The sequence below is a fragment of the Somniosus microcephalus genome, unplaced genomic scaffold, assembly GCF_052327205.1.
Source record: "Somniosus microcephalus isolate GS21.2 unplaced genomic scaffold, FLI_Smic_1.0 unresolved_chr7, whole genome shotgun sequence".
Taxonomy (NCBI): Eukaryota; Metazoa; Chordata; class Chondrichthyes; order Squaliformes; family Somniosidae; genus Somniosus; species Somniosus microcephalus.
Genome location: NW_028225185.1, coordinates 34066798 through 34089195, shown reverse-complemented (window position 1 = coordinate 34089195; position 22398 = coordinate 34066798). Strand labels below are relative to the sequence as shown.

Sequence of the window (22398 nt, the reverse complement as noted above, 5' to 3'; positions counted from 1 at the left end):
ACGTCAGTGCTTGGTGCTGACGGTCATGGTTGACGGTTCTTTGTGGGGGAGGAGCGGCGAGCAGCGGGTATGGGGGAGCGGAGCACATGCGTGATTCCTGGCCTCGTCTGAAAAATCACCGCACGCTCACTTTTGAAGTCTTGTGTTCTTCAAAACTACGGACGAGCCCGAAGCTGGGCGACCCCTCCCCGGGCGGAGCTGGGCGTGACTCCCTGGGCGAGGGTGGCCAACTCGGGATGTCAAAACGCCAGAGGACTACATAAAAATTAAACGTCTGCCCTGATTTATAAACCGTGCTCCTAAATTAACAACTTAAACTATTTCCTCCACCATCCCAGGGTCACACTGTTTCCCCCCCCACCCCCCCCCAAGGTGACAATGTCCCCTTTTCCATCTGATCCCATTAAACAAGCTTCACTTAGTGCCATTTTCCTCACAGGCCCCGTTGCTAAGGGCGGGCCAGGTGGATCTCCACGCGCAGCCGCAGTGCGGCTGAGTGCACGCACGGGCTGCTGGGAGTTGTAGTCCCGCCGTTCTCCGGGAGCTAGATGGTCCCCTCTAACCCAGGGGTCACTGGACAGTGATCAGGAGCAGTAACGCTGGCTGATTTCCCCTCTCTCTAACCCAGGGGTCACTGGACAGTGATCAGGAGCAGGAACACTGGCTGATTTCCCCTCTCTCTAACCCAGGGGTCACTGGACAGTGATCAGGAGCAGGAACCCTGGCTGATTTTCCCTCTCTCTAACCCAGGGGTCACTGGACAGTGATCAGGAGCAGGAACCCTGGCTGATTTCCCCTCTCTCAAACCCAGGGGTCACTGGACAGTGATCAGGAGCAGGAACACTGGCTGATTTCCCCTCTCTCTAACCCAGGGGTCACTGGACAGTGATCAGGAGCAGGAACCCTGGCTGATTTTCCCTCTCTCTAACCCAGGGGTCACTGGACAGTGATCAGGAGCAGGAACCCTGGCTGATTTCCCCTCTCTCTAACCCAGGGGTCACTGGGCAGTGATCAGGAGCAGGAACCCTGGCTGATTTCCCCTCTCTCTAACCCAGGGGTCACTGGGCAGTGATCAGGAGCAGGAACCCTGGCTGATTTCCCCTCTCTAACCCAGGGGTCACTGGGCAGTGATCAGGAGCAGGAACCCTGGCTGATTTCCCCCTCTCTCTAACCCAGGGGTCACTGGACAGTGATCAGGAGCAGGAACCCTGGCTGATTTCCCCCTCTCTAACCCAGGGGTCACTGGGCAAAGATTGCTTGGTCTCCTCCGTCCCGTGTACCAGGACTGCTCTCGGTGTTCTTTGCTTGTGAGGTCTGCGATCAGGATTTTCTCGAGTGACTGGGACAGATCGGAGAGCCACGGACTACAAGTGTCGGAGTCCCAGTTGCAGCTACCCTGCAAACAACTCCACGTAAACAAGCCAATGCTCTTGTCATCTCCAGACTCGACTATTCCAGCACACTCCCGGCTGACCTCCCAGCTTCCCCCCTTCGTAAATTTGAGCTCATCCTAAACTTTGCTACCCCCGTGTCCTAACTCGCGCCGAGTCCCCTTCACCCATCACCTCCCACTGTGCTCGCTGACCTACACTGGCTCCCAGTCCGGCAACGCCTCGATTTTAAAATTCTCATCCTCGTCTTCAAATCCCTCCGCGGCCTCCTCGACCCTCTCCCTATCTCTGTAACCTCCTCCAGCCCCTACACCCCTCCCTATCTCTGTAACCTCCTCCAGCCCCTACAACCCTCCCTATCTCTGTAACCTCCTCCAGCCCCCTACACCCCTCCCTATCTCTGTAACCTTCTCCAGCACCTACAACCCTCCCTATCTCTGTAACCTCCTCCAGCCCCTACAACCCTCCCTATCTCTGTAACCTCCTCCAGCCCCCTACAACCCTCCCTATCTCTGTAACCTCCTCCAGTCCCTACAACCCTCCCTATCTCTGTAACCTCCTCCAGCCCCTACAACCCTCCCTATCTCTGTAACCTCCTCCAGCCCCCTACAACCCTCCCTATCTCTGTAACCTCCTCCAGCCCCTACAACCCTCCCTATCTCTGTAACCTCCTCCAGCCCCTACAACCCTCCCTATCTCTGTAACCTCCTCCAGCCCCCTACAACCCTCCCTATCTCTGTAACCTCCTCCAGCCCCTACACCCCTTCCTATCTCTGTAATCTCCTCCTGCCCCCTACAACCCTCCCTATCTCTGTAATCTCCTCCAGCCCCTATAACCCTCCCTATCTCTGTAACCTCCTCCAGCCCCTACAACCCTCCCTATCTCTGTAACCTCCTCCAGCCCCTACAACCCTCCCTATCTCTGTAACCTCCTCCAGCCCCCTACAACCCTCCCTATCTCTGTAACCTCCTACAACCCCCTCCGAGATCTCTGCACTCCTCCAATTCTATCCTCTGGCGCATCCCCCCCCCCCCCCGATTTCCACCACTCCACCATTGGCGACCGCGCCAGGGCCCCGAGCTCTGGAATTCCCTCCCTAAACCTCTCCTCTCCTTCAAGATGCTCCTTAAAACCGACCACTTTGACCCGGCGTTTAGTCACCTGTTCCCCAACATTGAGGATTTGAGTACAGGAGCAAGGATGTCTTGCTGCAGTTGTACAGGGCCTTGGTGAGACCACACCTTGAGTATTGTGTGCAGTTTTGGTTGCCTTATTTGAGGAAGGATGTTCTTGCCATGGAGGGAGTGCAGCGAAGATTCACCAGAGTGATACCTGGGATGGCAGAAATGACGTATGAAGAGAGGTTGGGTCGATTGGGCTTCTATTCGCTAGAGTTTAGAAGGATGAGAGGGGATCTCGTTGAAACTTATAAAATTCTGTCAGGCCTGGACAGACTAGATGCAGGAAGGATGTTTCCGATGGCCAGGGAGTCCAGAACCAGGGGTCATAGTCTAAGAATAAGGGGTAAGCCATTTAGGACAGAAATGAGGAGGAATTTCTTCACCCAGAGTGGTGAACCTGTGGAATTCTCTGCCACAGAAGGCGGTGGAGGCCAGCTCATTAAATATATTCAAGAAGGAGTTGGATATATTTCTTGAGGCTAAAGGGATCAAGGGATATCGGGAGAAGGCAGGGACAGGGGTACTGAATTTGGATGATCAGCCATGATCTCATTGAATGGCGGAGCAGGCTCGAGGGGCCGAATGGCCTACTCCTGCTCCTATCTTCTATGTTTCTATGTCTCTGAACTGCCTCCAATGCAAGTATACCCCTTCCTCAAATAAGGAGACCAAAACTGTACGCAGTACTCCAGGTGTGGACTCACCCTTGAACGGGCTTCATTGACACTCAAGCTGGGGACCTTCAACAGAATCAACAAGTGGCTCCTTTGCGCCCACCGCCCCCCTACCCCACCACCCCCTGCCCCCTCCGCTAGCTCCAGCTATCAGACCTGGCCTATGCCTCCCCTGATAATCAGGGCAGAGGGCGAGAGACAAGCATCCTGCCAAGAGTAACAGTCAGACCTGTCAATGAGTAACTCCATTGAGATGTCAGATCATTGGGAACCAGAGCAAAGTTCTATGTGTGGTTATAAAAAAAAAAACACAGGCAGGCAGGGAGCCAGGAGAAAAACAGGACGATCACGTCAGGGACTGAAATTGGCGACAATTACTGACGTCCTTTTGAAGGGAATCTGGCCTCCTCGACAACAACAACTCATATTTATATACCTTTAACACAGTAAAACGTCCGAAGGCGCAACACAGGAGGGTAAATCAGACAACAATTGCCCGCGAGCCACAAGAGGAGATAGAAACATGTTTCTATCATCCGATTTCGGGATTTTAAACCCCCAATCCCGACTCCATGGCCCAATGAAAATCCAGCCCGATGGCTTCGGTCTTCCCAATATTCCCGCAGTCGAATATCCTGCCCACACACACACACACACTCCAGGCTGAATCATGAGTGATGTACCAGACGCCCAGCATTCAGCCATGGCTAAAGTCTCCAGCACAGGTTCGAGACAGAAGCAAAGCGGGGGTGATGCCCTCCACAGCCAAATGTCCCGCTCACTGCTCACTGACTCTCGCTCGGGTACGGGGTTCCAGGGGCAGCGCCCTCGCCCCCCCGAGTGGCCATTCTTCACGCGCTGACCCACGCGGTGAGTACCAGTGGCAGGCGACAGACTGGCCGTACGTCTGTATGAACCCTGGCTGATTTCCGCCCCTCCCGAACACGAGGGGGCGCTGAGGCTAACTGTACCTCCTGCTCCAGCTGGGCCCAGCTCGCTCAACGCAGGCCCGGGATGCAGCCTGGGTGCTTCCTGCGCTGTGGGGCTCAATTGCATGCAGTGATCGGAGGGAGGCCACTGACTCTTAGTGAGGCCAAGAGGCAGGACAAGCTGAGAAGGCTGTTTAAAAAAAAAAAGCATTTGGGAACCTGGGCTTTATAAATAAAGGCACAGAGTACAAAAGCAAGGAAGTTATGCTAAACCCTTTATAAAACACTGGTTAGGCCTCAGCTGGAGTATTGCGGCCAATTCTGGGCACCGCACTTTAGGAAGGATGTCAAGGCCTTGGAGAGGGGGCAGAGGAGATTTACTAGAATAGTTCCAGGGATGAGGGACTTCAGTGATGTGGAGAAGCTGGGATTGTTCTCCTTAGAGCAGAGAAGGTTAAGGGGAGATTGACCAGAATGGTACCAGGGATGAGGGACTTCAGTGACATGGAGAGACTGGAGAAGCTGGGGTTGTTCTCCTTGGAGCAGAGAAGGTTAAGGGGAGATTGACCAGAATGGTACCAGGGATGAGGGACTTCAGTGATGTGGAGAGACTGGAGAAGCTGGGGTTGTTCTCCTTAGAGCAGAGAAGGTTAAGGGGAGATTGACCAGAATGGTACCAGGGATGAGGGACTTCAGTGATGTGGAGAGACTGGAGAAGCTGGGATTGTTCTCCTTAGAGCAGAGAAGGTTAAGGGGAGATTGACCAGAATGGTACCAGGGATGAGGGACTTCAGTGATGCAGAGAGACTGGAGAAGCTGGGGTTGTTCTCCTTAGAGCAGAGAAGGTTAAGGGGAGATTGACCAGAATGGTACCAGGGATGAGGGACTTCAGTGATGTGGAGAGACTGGAGAAACTGGGATTGTTCTTCTTAGAGCAGAGAAGGTTAAGGGGAGATTGACCAGAATGGTACCGGGGATGAGGGACTTCAGTGATGTGGAGAGACTGGAGAAGCTGGGGTTGTTCTCAGAGAAGATAGGAGCAGGAGTAGGCCATTCGGCCCCTCGAGCCCACTCCGCCATTCAGTGCGATCATGGCTGATCATCCAAATTCAGTACCCGGTCCCTGCTTTCTCCCCATACCCCTTGATCCCTTTAGCCATGAGAAATATATCCAACTCCTTCTTGAATATATTTAATGAATTGGCCTCTACTGCCTTCTGTGGTAGAGAATTCCACAGGTTCACCACTCTCTGGGTGAAGAAATTCCTCCTCATTTCTGTCCTAAATGGCCTACCCCTTATCCTTAGACTGTGACCCCTGGTTCTGGACTCCCCGACCATCAGGAACATCCTTCCTGCATCTAGTCTGTCCAGTCCTGTCAGAATTTTATAAGTTTCAATGAGATTCCCTCTCATTCTTCTAAATTCCAGCGAGTACAAGCCCAATCGACCCAATCTCTCCTCATACGTCATTCCTGCCATCCCAGGTATCAGCCTGGTGAATCTTCGCTGAACTCCTTCCATGGTAAGAACATCCTTCCTCAGATAAGGTGACCTAAACTGCACACAATACTCAAGATGTGGTCTCACCAAGGCCCTGTACAACTGCAGCAAGACATCCTTGTTCCTGTACTCAAACCCTCTCGTTACGAAGGCCAACATACCATTTGCCTTCTTAACCGTCTGCTGCACCTGCATGCTTACCTTCAGCGACTGGTGCACAAGGACACCCAGGTCTCGTTGCATTTCTCCTTCTCCCAATCTATTGCCATTCAGATAATAATCTGCCTTCCTGTTTTTGCTACCAAAGTGGATAACCTCACATTTATCCACGTTATATTGCATCTGCCATGCTTCTGCCCAATCACCCAACCTGTCCAAATCATCCTGGAGTTTCTCAGCATCCTCCTCACAGCACACACGCCCACCCAGCTTTGTGTCGTCTGCAAATTTGGAGATATTACATCTAGTTCCCTTGTCTAGATCATGAATATATATTGTGAATAGCTGGGGTCCAAGGACCGATCCCTGTGGTACCCACTAGTCACTGCCTGCCACTCGGAAAAAGACCCGTTTATTCCAACTCTTTGCTTTCTGTCTGCCAACCAGTTCTCTATCCAAGTCAGTACCTTGCCCCTTAGAGCAGAGAAGGTTAAGGGGCGATTGACCAGAATGGTACCAGGGATGAGGGACTTCAGTGATGTGGAGAGACTGGAGAAGCTGGGATTGTTCTCCTTAGAGCAGAGAAGGTTAAGGGGAGATTGACCAGAATGGTACCAAGGATGAGGAACTTCAGTGATGTGGAGAGACTGGAGAAGCTGGGGTTGTTCTCCTTAGAGCAGAGAAGGTTAAGGGGAGATTGACCAGAATGGTCCCAGGGATGAGGGACTTCAGTGATGTGGAGAGACTTGAGAAGCTGGGATTGTTCTCCTTAGAGCAGAGAAGGTTAAGGGGAGATTGACCAGAATGGTACCAGGGATGAGGGACTTCAGTGATGTGGAGAGACTGGAGAAGCTGGGGTTGTTCTCCTTAGAGCAGAGAAGGTTAAGGGGAGATTGACCAGAATGGTACCAGGGATGAGGGACTTCAGTGATGTGGAGAGACTGGAGAAGCTGGGGTTGTTCTCCTTAGAGCAGAGAAGGTTAAGGGGAGATTTAATAGAGGTGTTCAAAATCATGAAGGGTTTTGATGAGTAAATGAAGAGAAACTGTTCCCAGTGGCAGGAGGGTCGGTAACCAGAGGACACAGATTGAAGATAATCGGTAAAAGAACCAGAGGGGGAGATGAGGAGAATGTTTTTTACGCAGCGAGTTGTTGTGATCTGGAACGCGCTGCCTGAAAGGGCAGTGGGAGCAGATTCAATAGTAACTTTCAAAAGGGGGAATTGGAGAAATACTTGAAGGGGAAAAATGTGCCGGGCTGTGGGGAAAGAGCAGGGGGGAGTGGGACTAATTGGAGAGCTGGTTCAAAGAGCCGGCACAGGCACGTTGGGCCGAATGGCCTCCTTCTGTGCTATCTGATTCTATGAACCTTAAGCACATGCTGATAACATCTCAAGATCGAAGTCAGAAAATATATTTACCATCAAATATTGCTACCTGTTTCGGAAGTGTTGACATCAATAGGCACGGGGGGCTTATCAATGATTAATTCTACGATAAACTACTGACGCTTGTGCTACCACTGCTTGAAGCCTCGTTTAACGTCACTCCCTGTTGACGTGAGTGGTTGTTGTGCCAGTGTAAAGGTCTCTGCGGCCAGCTGGGTCTCTTGAGCTGATCCGCTCTCTGATGTGCGACCCAAGAGCGGGACGTGGAGCCACAGGGAGTCGGCGTGAAAGGTGAAGCTCTCGCGCTGCACCAGGAATTAGCCGTGTCCTGACCGGCGAACGGAGAGGGCAGGGGGAGAGAGAGAGCAGTGTGCGTCTGGACAGAGAGGGAATCGGAGAGGCCGGCGGGGGGGGTCACAGGACACGGAGCCTGGCGAGGTGGCAGAGAGAAGGGCAGAGAGAGACAGGGCAGGGAAATAGACAGAGACTGAGTGAGAGAGAGAGAAAGAGAATCTGATGGGATAGGAAATAGGCAGAGGCACAAAGTGAGAGAAAGAGAGACAGAGAGGAGACTGACACAGACAGACAGTGGAGAGAAAGAGAGAGGGAGAGAGACACACAGAGGGACAGACAGAGAGTGAAGAGAAAGAGGCAGAGATAGAGAGGGAGACAGAGAGAGAGAGGCAGAGAGTGGAGAGATAGAGAAAAACAGACACAGAGAGACAGAGAGCGAGAGAGGCAGAGAGAAAAACACACAGAGAGAGACAGACAGAGAGAAAGAGAGGCAGAGAGTGGAGAGAGATAAAGAAAAACAGACACAGAGAGGGACAGACAGAGTGAGAGACAGACAGACAGAGAGAGGCAGAGAGACAGACGAGAGAGACAGAGAGAGAGACAGAGAGGGACAGATGAGAGAGACAGAGAGAGAGAGACAGAGAGGGAGAGAGAGAGAGAGAGAGAGAGACAGTGAGAGAGAGAGACAGAGAGACAGAGAGAGACAGACGAGAGACAGAGAGAGAGACAGTGAGAGAGACAGAGAGAGAGAGACAGAGAGAGAGAGACAGAAACAGAGAGAGAGACAGATGAGAGAGAGAGAGAGACAGAGAGAGAGAGAGAGGCAGAGAGAGAGAGAGAGAGAGGCAGAGAGAGAGAGAGAGAGAGTGGAGAGAAAATATGCCCTGAATTCAGAAATTTGAATGACGACCAAAAACTCCCATACCTACTAGGGGAAGAGAGAAATTGTGTAACCTTAGCGGCACACTATGTTACAGCTTGCCATAAACAGAGGGACAACCACTAAATATAAGAAAAGAGTATATACAAATTATATGAATGTATATTTATACACTCAGGGATATATCTGTTTATACACTGTATGGATAGACCTGTGTTTATGTGTTCAACCATAAATGTTTTTCGATGCTTTGGCAACATAAGATGTACCTTGTCATGCCAATAAAGCAATTTGAATTGAATTGAAAAATTGAGAGAGACAGAGAGAGAGACAGAGAGAGACCGTGATGAAAAAGCAATCAAATAATGTCCAAACTTGCTGCATTCAACATTTATTGTTTTTAAATCCCGTCGCTGGAGAAATACTGCAATCAGAAATCTTCACAACTCAGTGGAATGATCAGGAAACAATGTGAATAAATTACAATACAATCTCAGTTAATGAAGATCTCCCGACACTTCACAAGTGATCAGACGCTGACCAACGCATTCCGACAACCCTCAGGAACAGGGGCTGCGCTTTCAAATATTAACTTCCATCGCGTTCTCCTCACTCATTGTCAATTCCTCTCCTACTTTACTGATCCTGACAGTCTTATCGAATGCACAGCTCAGCGACAGAACCGGGGACCCTTTCAGCACCCGCGCAGACCCACTCCCTCCCTTCCCCAGGGTCCGACCCCTCGGAACGGGGGCCGTGGGACCCCCCAGTCTATAGGGCAATGGAGGAATCCAGTCCATGGGGAATGGGGGACCTCCCAGTCTATAGGGCAATGGAGGAATCCAGTCCGTGCGGAACCCCCCAGTCTATTTATTTTATTTATTCTGCGGATGTGGGCGTCGCTGGCAAGGCCCAGCATTTATTGCCCATCCCTAGTTGCCCTTGAGAAGGTGGTGGTGAGCCGCCTTCTTGAACCGCTGCAGTCCGTGTGGTGAAGGTGCTCCCACAGCGCTGTTAGGGAGGGAGTTCCAGGATTTTGACCCAGTGATGATGAAGGAACGGCAGATATATTTCCAAGTCAGGATGGTGTGTGTGACTTGGAGGGGAGCTTGGAGGTGGTGGTGGTCCCGTGCGCCTGCTGCCCTTGTCCTTCTAGGTGGAAGAGGTCGCAGGTTTGGGAGGTGCTGCCGAAGAAGCCTTGGCGAGTTGCTGCAGCGCATCTTGTAGATGGTCCACACTGCAGCCACGGTGCGCCGGTGGTGGAGGGAGTGAATGTTTAAGGTGGTGGACGGGGTGCCGATCAAGCGGGCTGCTTTGTCCTGGATGGTGTCGAGCTTCTTCAGTGTTGTCGGAGCTGTAACTCATCCAGGCAAGTGGAGAGCGTTCCATCACTCTCCTGACTTGTAGATGGGGGAACAGAGGCTGTGGGACTCCCATTCTATGGGGGATTGGGGGGGTGCTGTGAAGCTGAAAGGAACACACGGATTTTTGATATGAGAGCAATGAGGGTTGACGTGTGCGAGGCAGCCCTGTGTTTTGGGGGGGTGTGTTAATGAAGCAGTCTGTGCTGGTTATTATGACGACCTGTCCATTGGCACGGAGCGGGGTGGGTGGGTGGGGTCCCCTACTCCGAGAGGACACCCCACCCCCCGGTAAAAGCCAGACAGTGCGTCTCCTCTGAAGGCAATCCGGATGTCCGTGTTCGATGTCGATCAGCCAGCCGATCCCGAAACGTCTGCCGTCGCGTTTCCATCTCAGAGAGCAGGTTCCGTCTCCTCTTTCGTCTAGACACTCGGGGTGGGATCAGTTAGCGTCCTGCGAGCCCCGACTGGAGCGTGGGAAGCGGTGGACCTTCACGTGCTTGGACAGGTGGTCGCTCCGAGCAAACCTCTTCTGGCACACCGTGCACTGGTAAGGTTTGATCCCTGAGTGCGACCGTTTGTGGCGGGATAGCTCGTCCGATCGGGAAAACCTGCGGGGGGGCGGACAAAAAAAGGCGGGCAAAACCGTCAGAGCGGGCGAGGGATCCAAAACTACCCCCCTCTCCCGCCCCCCCGGCCACAGCAAGCGTCGGCCGGATATTCGACTGCGTAACCCTGTCCTCGCCCAACGGTCCCGTAGACTCCTAGGTTATCCACTTTGGTGGCAAAAACAGGAAGGCATAGAAACATAGAAGATAGGAGCAGGAGTAGGCCATTCGGCCCCTCGAGCCTGCTCCGCCATTGAATGAGATCATGGCTGATCATCCAAATTCAGTACCCTGTCCCTGCTTTCTCCCCATATCCCTTGATCCCTTTAGCCTTAAGAAATATATCCAACTCCTTCTTGAATATATTTAACGAATTGGCCTCTACTGCCTTCTGTGGTAGAGAATTCCACAGGTTCACCACTCTCTGGGTGAAGAAATTCCTCCTCATCTCAGTCCTAAATGGCTTACCCCTTATCCTTAGATTGTGACCCCTGGTTCTGGACTCCCCCGCCATCGGGAACATCCTTCCAGCATCTAGTCTGTCTAGTCCTGTTAGAATTTTATAAGTTTCAATGAGATCCCCTCTCATTCTTCTAAACTCCAGCGAGTATAAGCCCAATCGAACCAATCTCTCCTCATACATCATTCCTGCCATCCTAGGTATCAGCCTGGTGAATCTTTGCTGCACTCCTTCCATGGCAAGAACATCCTTCCTCAGATAAGGTGACCAAAACTGCACACAATACTCAAGATGTGGTCTCACCAAGGCCCTGTACAACTGCAGCAAGACATCCTTGTTCCTGTACTCAAACCCTCTCGCTACGAAGGCCAACATACCATTTGCCTTCTTAACCGCCTGCTGCACCTGCATGCTTATCTTCAGCGACTGGTGCACAAGGACACCCAGGTCTCGTTGCACTTCCCCTTCTCCCAATCTATTGCCATTCAGATAATGATTTGCCTTCCTGTTTTTGACACCAAAGTGGATAACCTGGCATTTATCCACATTATACTGCATCTGCCCAATCACCCAACCTGTCCAAATCATACTGGAGTTTCTCGGCATCCTCCTCACAGCACACACGCCCACCCAGCTTTGTGTCGTCTGCAAACTTGGAGATATTACATCTAGTTCCCTCGCCTAAGGCAGATTATTATCTGAACGGCAATAGATTGGGAAAAGGGGAAGTGCAACGAGACCTGGGTGTCCTTGTGCACCAGTCGCTGAAGGTAAGCATGCAGGTGCAGCAGGCGTTTAAGAAGGCAAATGGTATGTTGGCCTTCGTAGCGAGAGTGTTCGAGTACAGGAGCAAGGATGTCCTGCTGCAGTTGTACAGGGCCTTGGTGAGACCACACCTTGAGTATTGTGTGCAGTTTTGGTCGCCTTATCTGAGGAAGGATGTTCTTGCCATGGAGGGAGTGCAGCGAAGATTCACCAGACTGATACCTGGGATGGCAGGAATGACGTATGAGGAGAGATTGGGTCGATTGGGCTTATACTCGCTAGAGTTTAGAAGAATGAGAGGGGATCTCATTGAAACTTACAAAATTCTAACAGGACTAGACAGACTAGATGCAGGAAGGATGTTCCCGATGGCGGGGGAGTCCAGAACCAGGGGTCACAGTCTAAGGATAAGGGGTAAGCCATTTAGGACTGAGATGAGGAGGAATTTCTTCACCCAGAGAGTGGTGAACCTGTGGAATTTTCTACCACAGAAGGCAGTTGAGGCCAATTCATGAAATATATTCAAGAAGGAGTTAGATATATTTCTTAAGGCTAAAGGGATCAAGGGATATGGGGAGAAAGCAGGGACAGGGTACTGAATTTGGATGATCAGCCATGATCGCATTAAATGGCGGAGTGGGCTCGAGGGGCCGAATGGCCGACTCCTGCTCCTATCTTCTATGTTTCTATGGTGCTTGCTGCATCCCGGGCTGATTCGCCGCATCCCGGGCTGATTCACCCCCCCCCCCGCCCTCCCCCAGGGCCATTGAGGCCATTCAGTCCCTCACCCGGCACAGGCCAGGGATGGAGCCTTGGCCTTTCCTGCTTGTGTGTGTGGAATTAGCGGGGTGTTTAATAGGAACAGTTGCCCTCCGTTGCCCCATTCACCCATCCCCCTCCTCCTCCTCCCCCACCTGTGCTCGCTGGCCTACATTGGCTCCCAGTCCGGCAACGCCTCCATTTTTTAATTCTCACCCTTGTTTTCAAATCCCTCCTCGCCCCCCTCCCTCTCTCTGTAACCTCCTCCAGCCTCACAACCCTCCGAGATCTCGGCACTCCTCCAATGCTGGCCTTCTTGCGCTTCCCCCCGATTTCCATCGCTCCACCGTTGGCGACCGCGCCAGGCCCCCGAGCTCTGGAATTCCCTCCCGAAACCTCTCCGCCTCTCCTCCTTTAAGACGCTCATTAAAACCTAAACCTCTACGCTCTGGAGTTTCAGAGGTGATCTCATTGAAACGTATAAGATTCTGAGGGGGGGGGATTGACAGAGTAGATGCTGAGAGGCTGTTTTTTTCCCCTGGCTGGGGAGTCTAGAAGCAGGGGTCACAGTCTCAGGATAAGGGGTAAGCCATTTAGGACTGAGATGAGGAGGAATTTCTTCACTCGGAGGGCGGTGAATCTTTGGAATTCTCTGCCCCAGAGGGCTGTGGAGGCTCAGTCGTTGAGTCTATTCAAGGCTGAGATCGAGAGATTTTTGGACTCGAGGGGAATCGAGGGATCGGGGCGGGAAAGTGGAGTTGAGGTCGAAGATCAGCCCTGATCCTATTGAATGGCGGAGCAGGCTCGAGGGGCCGAATGGCCAACTCCTGCTCCTATTTCTTATGTTCAGGAAGGATGTGATCGCACTGGAGAGGGTACAGAGGAGATTGCCGAGGATGTTGCCTGGGCTGGGGAATTTTAGCGATGAGGAAGGATTGGAGAGGCTGGGGTTGTTTTCTCTGGAACAGAGGAGGCTGAGGGGAGATTTAATCGAGGTGTATAAAATGATGAGGGGCCCTGGATAGAGTGGATAGGAAGGACCTATTTCCCTGAGCAGAGAGGTCAGTAACCAGGGGGGCAGAGATTTAAAGTCATTGGGAGAAGGATTAGAGGGGAGTCGAGGAGAACTTTCTTCACCCAGAGGGTGGTGGGGGTCTGGAACTCACTGCCTGAAAGGGTGGTCGAGGCAGAAACCCTCATCACATTTAAAAAGTACTTGGATACGCACTCAAAGCGCCGTAACCTACAGGGCATAGAAACATAGAAGATAGGAGCAGGAGGAGGCCATTCGGCCCCTCGAGCCTGCTCCGCCATTCAATGCAATCATAGCTAATCATCCAAATTCAGTACCCTGTCCCTGCCTTCTCCCCATATCCCTTGATCCCTTTAGCCTTAAGAAATGTATCCAACTCCTTCTTGAATATATTTAATGAATTGGCCTCAACTGCCTTGTGTGGTAGAGAATTCCACAGGTTCACCACTCTCTGGGTGAAGAAATTCCTCCTCATCTCTGTCCTAAATGGCTTACCCCTTATCCTTAGACTGTGACCCCTGGTTCTGGACTCCCCCGCCATCGGGAACATCCTTCCTGCATCTAGTCTGTCTAGTCCTATTAGAATTTTATAAGTTTCAATGAGATCCCCTCTCATTCTTCTAAACTCTAGTGAATATAAGCCCAATCGACCCAATCTCTCCTCATACGTCATTCCTGCCATCCCAGGTATCAGTCTGGTGAATCTTCGCTGCACTCCCTCCATGGCAAGAACATCCTTCCTCAGATAAGGCGACCAAAACTGCACACAATACTCAAGGTGCGGTCTCACCAAGGCCCTGTACAACTGCAGCAAGACACCCTTGCTCCTGTACTCGAATCCTCTCGCTATGAAGGCCAGCATACCATTTGCCTTCTTAACCGCCTGCTGCACCTGCATGCTTACCTTCAGCGACTGGTGCACAAGGACACCCAGGTCTCGTTGCACTTCCCCTTCTCCCAATCTATTGCTGTTCAGATAATAATCTGCCTTCCTGTTTTTGCTACCAAAGTGGATAACCTGGCATTTATCCACATTATACTGCATCTGCCATGCATCTGCCCAATCGCCCAACCTGTCCAAATCATACTGGAGTTTCTCGGCATCCTCCTCACAGCACACACGCCCACCCAGCTTTGTGTCGTCTGCAAACTTGGAGATATTACATCTAGTTCCCTTGTCTAGATCATTAATATATATTGTGAATAGCTGGGGTCCTAGCACCGATCCCTGCGGTACCCCATTAGTCACTGCCTGCCACTCGGAAAAAGACCCGTTTATTCCAACTATTTGCTTCCTGTCTGCCAACCAGTTCTCTATCCAAGTCAGTACCTTGCCCCCAATCCTATGTACCTTAACTTTACATGCTAATCTTGAATGGCCTCCTTGATCTCATTGAAACGTATAAAATTCTAACAGGACTAGACAGACTAGATGCAGGAAGGATGTTCCCAATGCCCGGGGAGTCCAGAACCAGGGGTCACAGTCTAAAGATAAGGGCTAAGCCATTTAGGACAGAGATGAGGAGGAATTTCTTCACCCAGAGAGTGGTGAACCTGTGGAATTCTCTACCACAGAAGGCAGTTGAAGCCAATTCATTAAATATATTCAAGAAGGAGTTGGATATATTTCTTAAGGCTAAAGGGATCAAGGGATATAGGGAGAAGGCAGGGACAGGGTGTTATAAATCTCATCATCATAAAGAAACGACTCATGAAATAATGCTGGAGGGCCAGCTGGTGGCGCCGTCCAAGGAGTATAAATACTTGGGCGTGGGCCCAGCTTACCGGGGACATTTTGTAAGACAGGAACTAGTGAAGTACAACTAGACCTCCATGTTCTGAAACAAGTTGATTAAAGCCTTGCTTTACGCTCAAACCAAGTGCGTAGTGAGTTTAATTACGTCATAGGGTACTGAATTTGGATGATCAGCCATGATCTCATTGAATGGCGGAGCAGGCTCGAGGGGCCAAATGGCCGACTCCTGCTCCTATCTTCTATGTTTCCGATCGTCTATGTTTCTACATTTTGTGCCTTAGATTTCTACGAGTCTGTGAGTTGCTGCTGCCGACTTCACTCACCTCCAGTCGCAGCCGGGCCAGGTGCAAGCGAAGGGTTTCTCTCCGGTGTGCCGCCGGGTGTGGGCCTTGAGGTGGCTGCTCTTGCTGTACATCTTGGGGCAGCCTGGGTACGAGCACTTGTGGACTTTCAGCAGCTCCGGCTGGGGTGCGCAGCCGAGCCTCGGGGGCTTGTGGGCTGCCTCGGCCTGGCCCTGGGCCGACAGCTTGGCGGCGATGCGCACGAACTGCCGAGGGGGCGCGGAGGGGATGGCCTGGGGCACCAGTGCGTAGGTCTGGCCCTGGATGCTGACCAGCAGCTGGGAGCTCGGCCCCCGGCCCTCCCGCACAGGCTGCAGCTGCAGCACGAGGGGAGGGGGCCCCGCCGAGGCCGGGGGGGCCTGCCCCCCGCCTGGGGGCTGCTGCTCCCCCTCCGCCCGGCTCGAGCCACCCCGCGCTCCCTCCTCGGCCTCGTTGACCAGCCCCAGGGGGCAGCGCCCGGCCTCCGACCCTTCGCCCCTCAGCGTCAGGCTGGCGTGTTCCACCAGGAACTCCTCGATCTCGTCCAGGGTGGGCTGGAAGTCCCGCCTGGGTTGCTCGGCGCCCGCAGCCTGAGACAGCAGGTAGTCAATGAAACTCTCACTGGGCCTGGGTCCCTCGCACCCCAGGGAGCTCTGGTTGGAACTGTCGCTGTCGTACTCCCAGACGGGCGAGGACAGTGACTCTCGGACTCGGGCAGTCAGTCCGGGGCTGCTGTAGTAGAACATCTCCGCCTGGCGTTAAACTCCGACACAGTCCCGGGATGAAACACCACCTGGTAACGGAGAGTCTGTGTTCGTCCGTCGATTCAAACCTGTCAATCAGACACAGACAACAGAATTAGATCCAACAGTCCCCGTCCAACACTCCCAGGGCAGGTACAGCACGGGTTAGATACAGAGTAAAGCTCCCTCTACACTGTCCCCATCAAACACTCCCAGGGCAGGTACAGCACGGGTTAGATACAGAGTAAAGCTCCCTCTACACTGTCCCCATCAAACACTCCCAGGGCAGGTACAGCACGGGTTAGATACAGAGTAAAGCTCCCTCTACACTGTCCCATCAAACACTCCCAGGGCAGGTACAGCACGGGTTAGATACAGAGTAAAGCTCCCTCTACACTGTCCCCATCAAACACTCCCAGGGCAGGTACAGCACGGGGTTAGATACAGAATAAAGCTCCCTCTACACTGTCCCATCAAACACTCCCAGGGCAGGTACAGCACGGGTTAGATACAGAGTAAAGCTCCCTCTACACTGTCCCATCCAACACTCCCAAGGCAGGTACAGCACGGGTTAGATACAGAGTAAAGCTCCCCCTACACTGTCCCGTCAAACACTCCCAGGGCAGGTACAGCACGGGTTAGATACAGAGTAAAGCTCCCTCTACACTGTCCCATCCAACACTCCCAAGGCAGGTACAGCACGGGTTAGATACAGAGTAAAGCTCCCTCTACACTGTCCCATCAAACACTCCCAGGGCAAGTACAGCACGGGTTAGATACAGAGTAAAGCTCCCTCTGCACTGTCCCCATCAAACACTCCCAGGGCAGGTACAGCACGGGTTAGATACAGAGTAAAGCTCCCTCTACACTGTCCCATCAAACACTCCCAGGGCAGGTACAGCACTGGTTAGTTACAGAGTAAAGCTCCCTCTACACTGTCCCCATCAAACACTCCCAGGGCAGGTACAGCACGGGTTAGATACAGAGTAAAGCTCCCTCTACACTATCCCATCAAACACTCCCAGGGCAGGTACAGCACTGGTTAGTTACAGAGTAAAGCTCCCTCTACACTGTCCCAACAAACACTCCCAGGGCAGGTACAGCACGGGTTAGATACGGGGTAAAGCTCCCTCTACACTGTCCCAACAAACACTCCCAGGGCAGGTACAGCACGGGTTAGATACAGAGTATAGCTCCCTCTACACTGTCCCATCAAACACTCCCAGGGCAGGTACAGCACGGGTTAGATACAGAGTAAAGCTCCCTCTACACTGTCCCATCAAACACTCCCAATGCAGGTACAGCACGGGTTAGATACAGAGTAAAGCTCCCTCTACACTGTCCCCATCAAACACTCCCAGGGCAGGTACACCACGGGTTAGATACAGAGTAAAGCTCCCTCTACACTGTCCCATCAAACACTCCCAATGCAGGTACAGCACGGGTTAGATACAGAGTAAAGCTCCCTCTACACTGTCCCCATCAAACACTCCCAGGGCAGGTACACCACGGGTTAGATACAGAGTAAAGCTCCGTCTACACTGTCCCCATCCAACACTCCCAGGGCTGGTACAGCACGGGTTAGATACAGAGCAAAGCTCCCTCTACACTGCTCGATGAAGGGAGATCTCCCGGCCTGGCTGAGATCTGCTATCTTGCCACAGGCTGCGTGCCCTGACTCCCAGTGTGGTCTGTGTGTTTAGTTTTCCGGTGTCCGTTTAACCCGCTGATGGGGTTTAAACTGGAGCACAGTCCGCCACTGTCCCAGGGCAGGGGTCCGATTCACTGCAGACCTTCTGAATCAGGAGCTCGGCGGGGGAGCGTGGGGGCTGCTTGCTCGGGCGTGAGATAGCACGCAGGGACTTGAGTCCGCCGCCGAGTGCTGGAACCCACGCCGAGCGTTACAAAGACCACGGTTCCCACCTCGGTCTCGGTCTCCCTCGCTCCATATTCCTGCTGCTCCCTCATAGAAACATGGAAGATAGGAGCAGGAGTCGGCCATTCGGCCCCTCGAGCCTGCTCCACCATTCAATGAGATGATGGCTGATCATCCAAACTCAGTACCCGGTCCCTGCCTTCTCCCCATATCCCTTGATCCCTTTAGCCTTAAGAAATATATCCAACTCCTTCTTGAATATATTTAATGAATTGGCCTCCACTGCCTTCTGTGGTAGAGAATTCCACAGGTTCACCACTCTCTGGGTGAAGAAATTCCTCCTCATCTCAGTCCTAAATGGCTTACCCCTTATCCTTAGACTGTGACCCCTGGTTCTGGACTCCCCCGCCATCGGGAACATCCTTCCTGCATCTAGTCTGTCCAGTACTGTTAGAATTTTATAAGTTTCAATGAGATCCCCTCTCATTCTTCTAAACTCCAGCGAGTATAAGCCCAATCGACCCAATCTCTCCTCATACGTCATTCCTGCCATCCCAGGTATCAGTCTGGTGAATCTTCGCTGCACTCCCTCCATGGCAAGAACATCCTTCCTCAGATAAGGCGACCAAAACTGCACACAATACTCAAGGTGTGGTCTCACCAAGGCCCTGTACAACTGCAGCAAGACATCCTTGTTCCTGTACTCGAACCCTCTTGCTACGAAGGCCAACATACCACTTGCCTTCTTAACCGCCTGCTGCACCTGCATGCTTACCTTCAGCGACTGGTGCACAAGGACACCCAGGTCTCGTTGCACTTCCCCTTCTCCCAATCTATTGCCGTTCAGATAATAATCTACCCTCAGTCTCGGTCTCCCTCGCTCCTTATTCCTACCTCAGTCTTGTTTCCCTCGCCCCGTATCCCTGCTACTCCCTCAGTCTCGCTCTACCTTGCTCCTTGTTCCTCCTGATCCCTCGATCTCGGTCTCGCTCTCTCCGTGTACTCGAGGCTCTGAGTGGAATTGCTGATTCTGCCGCGGAATATCACTCGCTCTTATTTAAGGAGCTTCACCTGGGGGGGGGGCCAGCTCATTCCCATGAATAATGAGGGCTAGTTCAGGGTCTGTCACCCACTCCAGCCTCTCATTGGACCGTGGCTCAGCAGTCGGTTGCGATTTTTATTTGTGATTGGCCTGGCATCAGATTGGAAAACATTCCGACAGCGCTACGACCCTCCTTCCACCCCAGTTAATGTGTAACCACTATTCTCAGAGTATCTGAGCAAATAATGGCAGGGTTCCTATCTGATCAAACTTATGTACTGATCAGGAAAAAACTCCTTTCACAACCGCAGGACGTCCCAAAGTGCTTCACAGCCAATGAAGGACTTTTTTTGCAGTGTGGTCACTGTTGTAATGTAGGAAACGCGGCAGCCAATATGCGCACAGCAAGCTCCCACAAACAGCAATGTGATAAATGACCAGATCATCTGTTTTATTGATGATGGTTGAGGGATAAATATTGGCCTCAACACCGTCCCTCCGACAGTGCGGCGCTCCCTCAGTACCGCCCCTCCAATAGTGCGGCGCTCCCTCAGTACCGCCCCTCCGACAGTGCGGCGCTCCCTCAGTACCGCCCCTCCGACAGTGCGGCGCTCCCTCAGTACCGCCCCTCCGACAGTGCGGCGCTCCCTCAGTACCGCCCCTCCGACAGTGCGGCGCTCCCTCAGTACCGCCCCTCCGACAGTGCGGCGCTCCCTCAGTACCGCCCCTCCGACAGTGCGGCGCTCCCTCAGTACCGCCCCTCCGACAGTGCGGCGCTCCCTCAGTACCGCCCCTCCGACAGTGCGGCGCTCCCTCAGTACCGCCCCTCCGACAGTGCGGCGCTCCCTCAGTACTGCCCCTCCGACAGTGCGGCGCTCCCTCAGTACCGCCCCTCCGACAGTGCGGCGCTCCCTCAGTACCGCCCCTCCCACAGTGCGGCGCTCCCTCAGTACTGCCCCTCCGACGGTGCGGCGCTCCCTCAGTACCGCCCCTCCGACAGTGCGGCGCTCCCTCAGTACTGCCCCTCCGACAGTGCGGCGCTCCCTCAGTACTGCCCCTCTGACAGTGCGGCGCTCCCTCAGTACTGCCCCTCTGACAGTGCGGTGCTCCCTCAGTACTGCCCCTCTGACAGTGCGGTGCTCCCTCAGTACTGCCCCTCTGACAGTGCGGTGCTCCCCAAGTACCGCCCCTCCGACAGTGCGGCGCTCCCTCCTTACTGGACTAGAGTTGTCAGCCGGGATTCTGTGCTCAAGTCTCTGGACATGGAACTGTACTCTAATGTACCCCAGGAGAGGGGAGAAGGGAACTGGGATGAAAATATTTGTCGAGTCAGTGTTTTCGACACAAAGTAGAAAATCCGGCAATAAACTACAAACATACAGGAGACGCAAAATCTTCTACCAGTGTCAGATAAACCAGCGATGTCGTGTGGAGACGTGCGTCAGCCCGCACATGAAGTGGTTCCAAAACAAGGGGCACTGACCTCTGGCTCACTCGATATTTTTCCAAATCGTTATCATCAGACACGATCAGGAGCTCCCAATCTCTCTTACATTGGCAGGACTGGCGATGGGTAAACACTGCGACAGAGACAGAATGCATAAGAACATAAGAAATAGGAGCAGGAGCAGGCCATTCGGCCCCTCGAGCCTGCTCCACCATTCAATGAGATCATGGCTGATCATCCAAATTCAGTACCCTGTCCCTGCTTTCTCCCCATATCCCTTGATCCCTTTAACTTTAAGAAATATATCTAACTCGTTCTTGAATATATTTAATGAATTGGCCTCCACTGCCTTCTGTGGTAGAAAATTCCACAGGTTCACCACTCTCTGGGTGAAGAAATTCCTCCTCATCTCTGTCCTAAGTGGCTTACCCCTTATCCTTAGACTGTGACCCCTGGTTCTGGACTCCCCCGCCATCGGGAACATCCTTCCTGCATCCAGTCTGTCTAGTCCTGTTAGAATTTTATAAGTTTCAATGAGATCCCCTCTCATTCTTCTAAACTGTAGCGAATATAAGCCTAATCGATCCAATCTCTCCTCTTACGTCATTCCTGCCATCCCAGGTATCAGTCTGGTGAATCTTCGCTGCACTCCCTCCATGGCAAGAACATCCTTCCTCAGATAAGGCGACCAAAACTGCACACAATACTCAAGGTGTGGTCTCACCAAGGCCCTGTACAACTGCAGCAAGACATCCTTGTTCTTGTACTCGAACCCTCTCGCTACGAAAGCCAACATACCATTTGCCTTCTTAGGCTCTAGGGGCTGAATGGCCTCCTCCTGCTCCTATCTTCTATGTTTCTATGATCTTATTGAATGGTGGAACAGGCTCGAGGGGCTGAATCGCCTCCTCCTGCTCCTGCTCCTATCTTCTATGTAACTAATGTAAGAACTCACACAACACCAGGTTATAGTCCAAGTTTTATTTGAAATCACAAGCTTTCGGAGCGCTGCTCCTTCGTCAGGTGAAGTGGAGAGATGCATAAAGACACAGCTTATATAGTCAGAGAATAATGTCAGATGATTACAGGTAATCTTTCTAACTGCCATTTATCACACCTCGGCAGAGAGATAATCACAGCAATCAAAGGTGTGAATGGTGTCCAAACAGGTCAGTCAGGAAAACTTTACATCAGAGAACAATGAGGTGGGGTCACAAGGGGTAAAATGTTGCAGATGCTGGGGTCTGTATGAAAAACAAAATACAGACAAAAAACATTTTCTTTGCTGGAAATCACAGCAGGTCCGGCCGCATCTGTGTAAAGAGAACAAGCCAACGACGACTCGAGTCTGGATGACCCTACGTCAGGTGGGGTTACATGCAGCGTGACATGAACCCAAGATCCCGGTTGAGGCCGTCCTCATGAGTGCGGAACTTGGCTATCAGTTTCTGCTCTACGATTTTGCGTTGACGTGTGTCTCGAAGGCCGCCTTGGAGAATGCTTACCCGAAGATCGGAGGCTGAATGTCCTTGACTGCTGAAGTGTCCCCCGACTGGGAGGGAACACTCCTGCCTGGCGATTGTTGCGCGGTGTCCGTTCATCCGTTGTTGCAGTGTCTGCATGGTCTCGCCGATGTACCATGCTCCGGGGCATCCTTTCCTGCAACGTATGAGGTAGACAACGTTGGCCGAGTCACATGAGTATGTACCATGTACCTGGTGGGTGGTGTCCTCACGTGTGATGATGGTATCTGTGTTGATGATCTGGCATGTCTTGCAGAGGTTGCCGTGGCAGGGTTGTGTGGTGTCGTGGTCGCTGTTCTCCTGAAAG

At 52.5% G+C, this 22398-nt stretch overlaps 2 protein-coding genes across 3 annotated transcripts in view; one reads left to right on the top strand and one right to left on the bottom strand.

The window, feature by feature from the left end:
• The window catches only part of LOC147086771 (uncharacterized), a 518811-nt gene that overhangs the window by 451453 nt on the left and 44960 nt on the right, over positions 1 to 22398 (top strand). The window lies entirely within an intron of this gene.
• LOC147086774 (Krueppel-like factor 15) lies at positions 8778 to 19137 on the bottom strand. 2 transcript variants are annotated; one of them, XM_085978952.1, is made up of 3 exons: positions 18974 to 19137; positions 15464 to 16292; positions 8778 to 10370 (listed from the first exon to the last, which is right to left on the bottom strand). In XM_085978952.1, exons 2-3 carry the CDS (start codon positions 16204 to 16206, stop codon positions 10202 to 10204), a joined length of 912 nt encoding a protein of 303 aa, XP_085835078.1. In that variant the 5' UTR covers positions 16207 to 16292; positions 18974 to 19137; the 3' UTR covers positions 8778 to 10201. The 2 variants fall into 2 exon arrangements, with proteins under 2 accessions (XP_085835078.1, XP_085835079.1); XM_085978953.1 differs by having other exon boundaries at positions 19029 to 19137.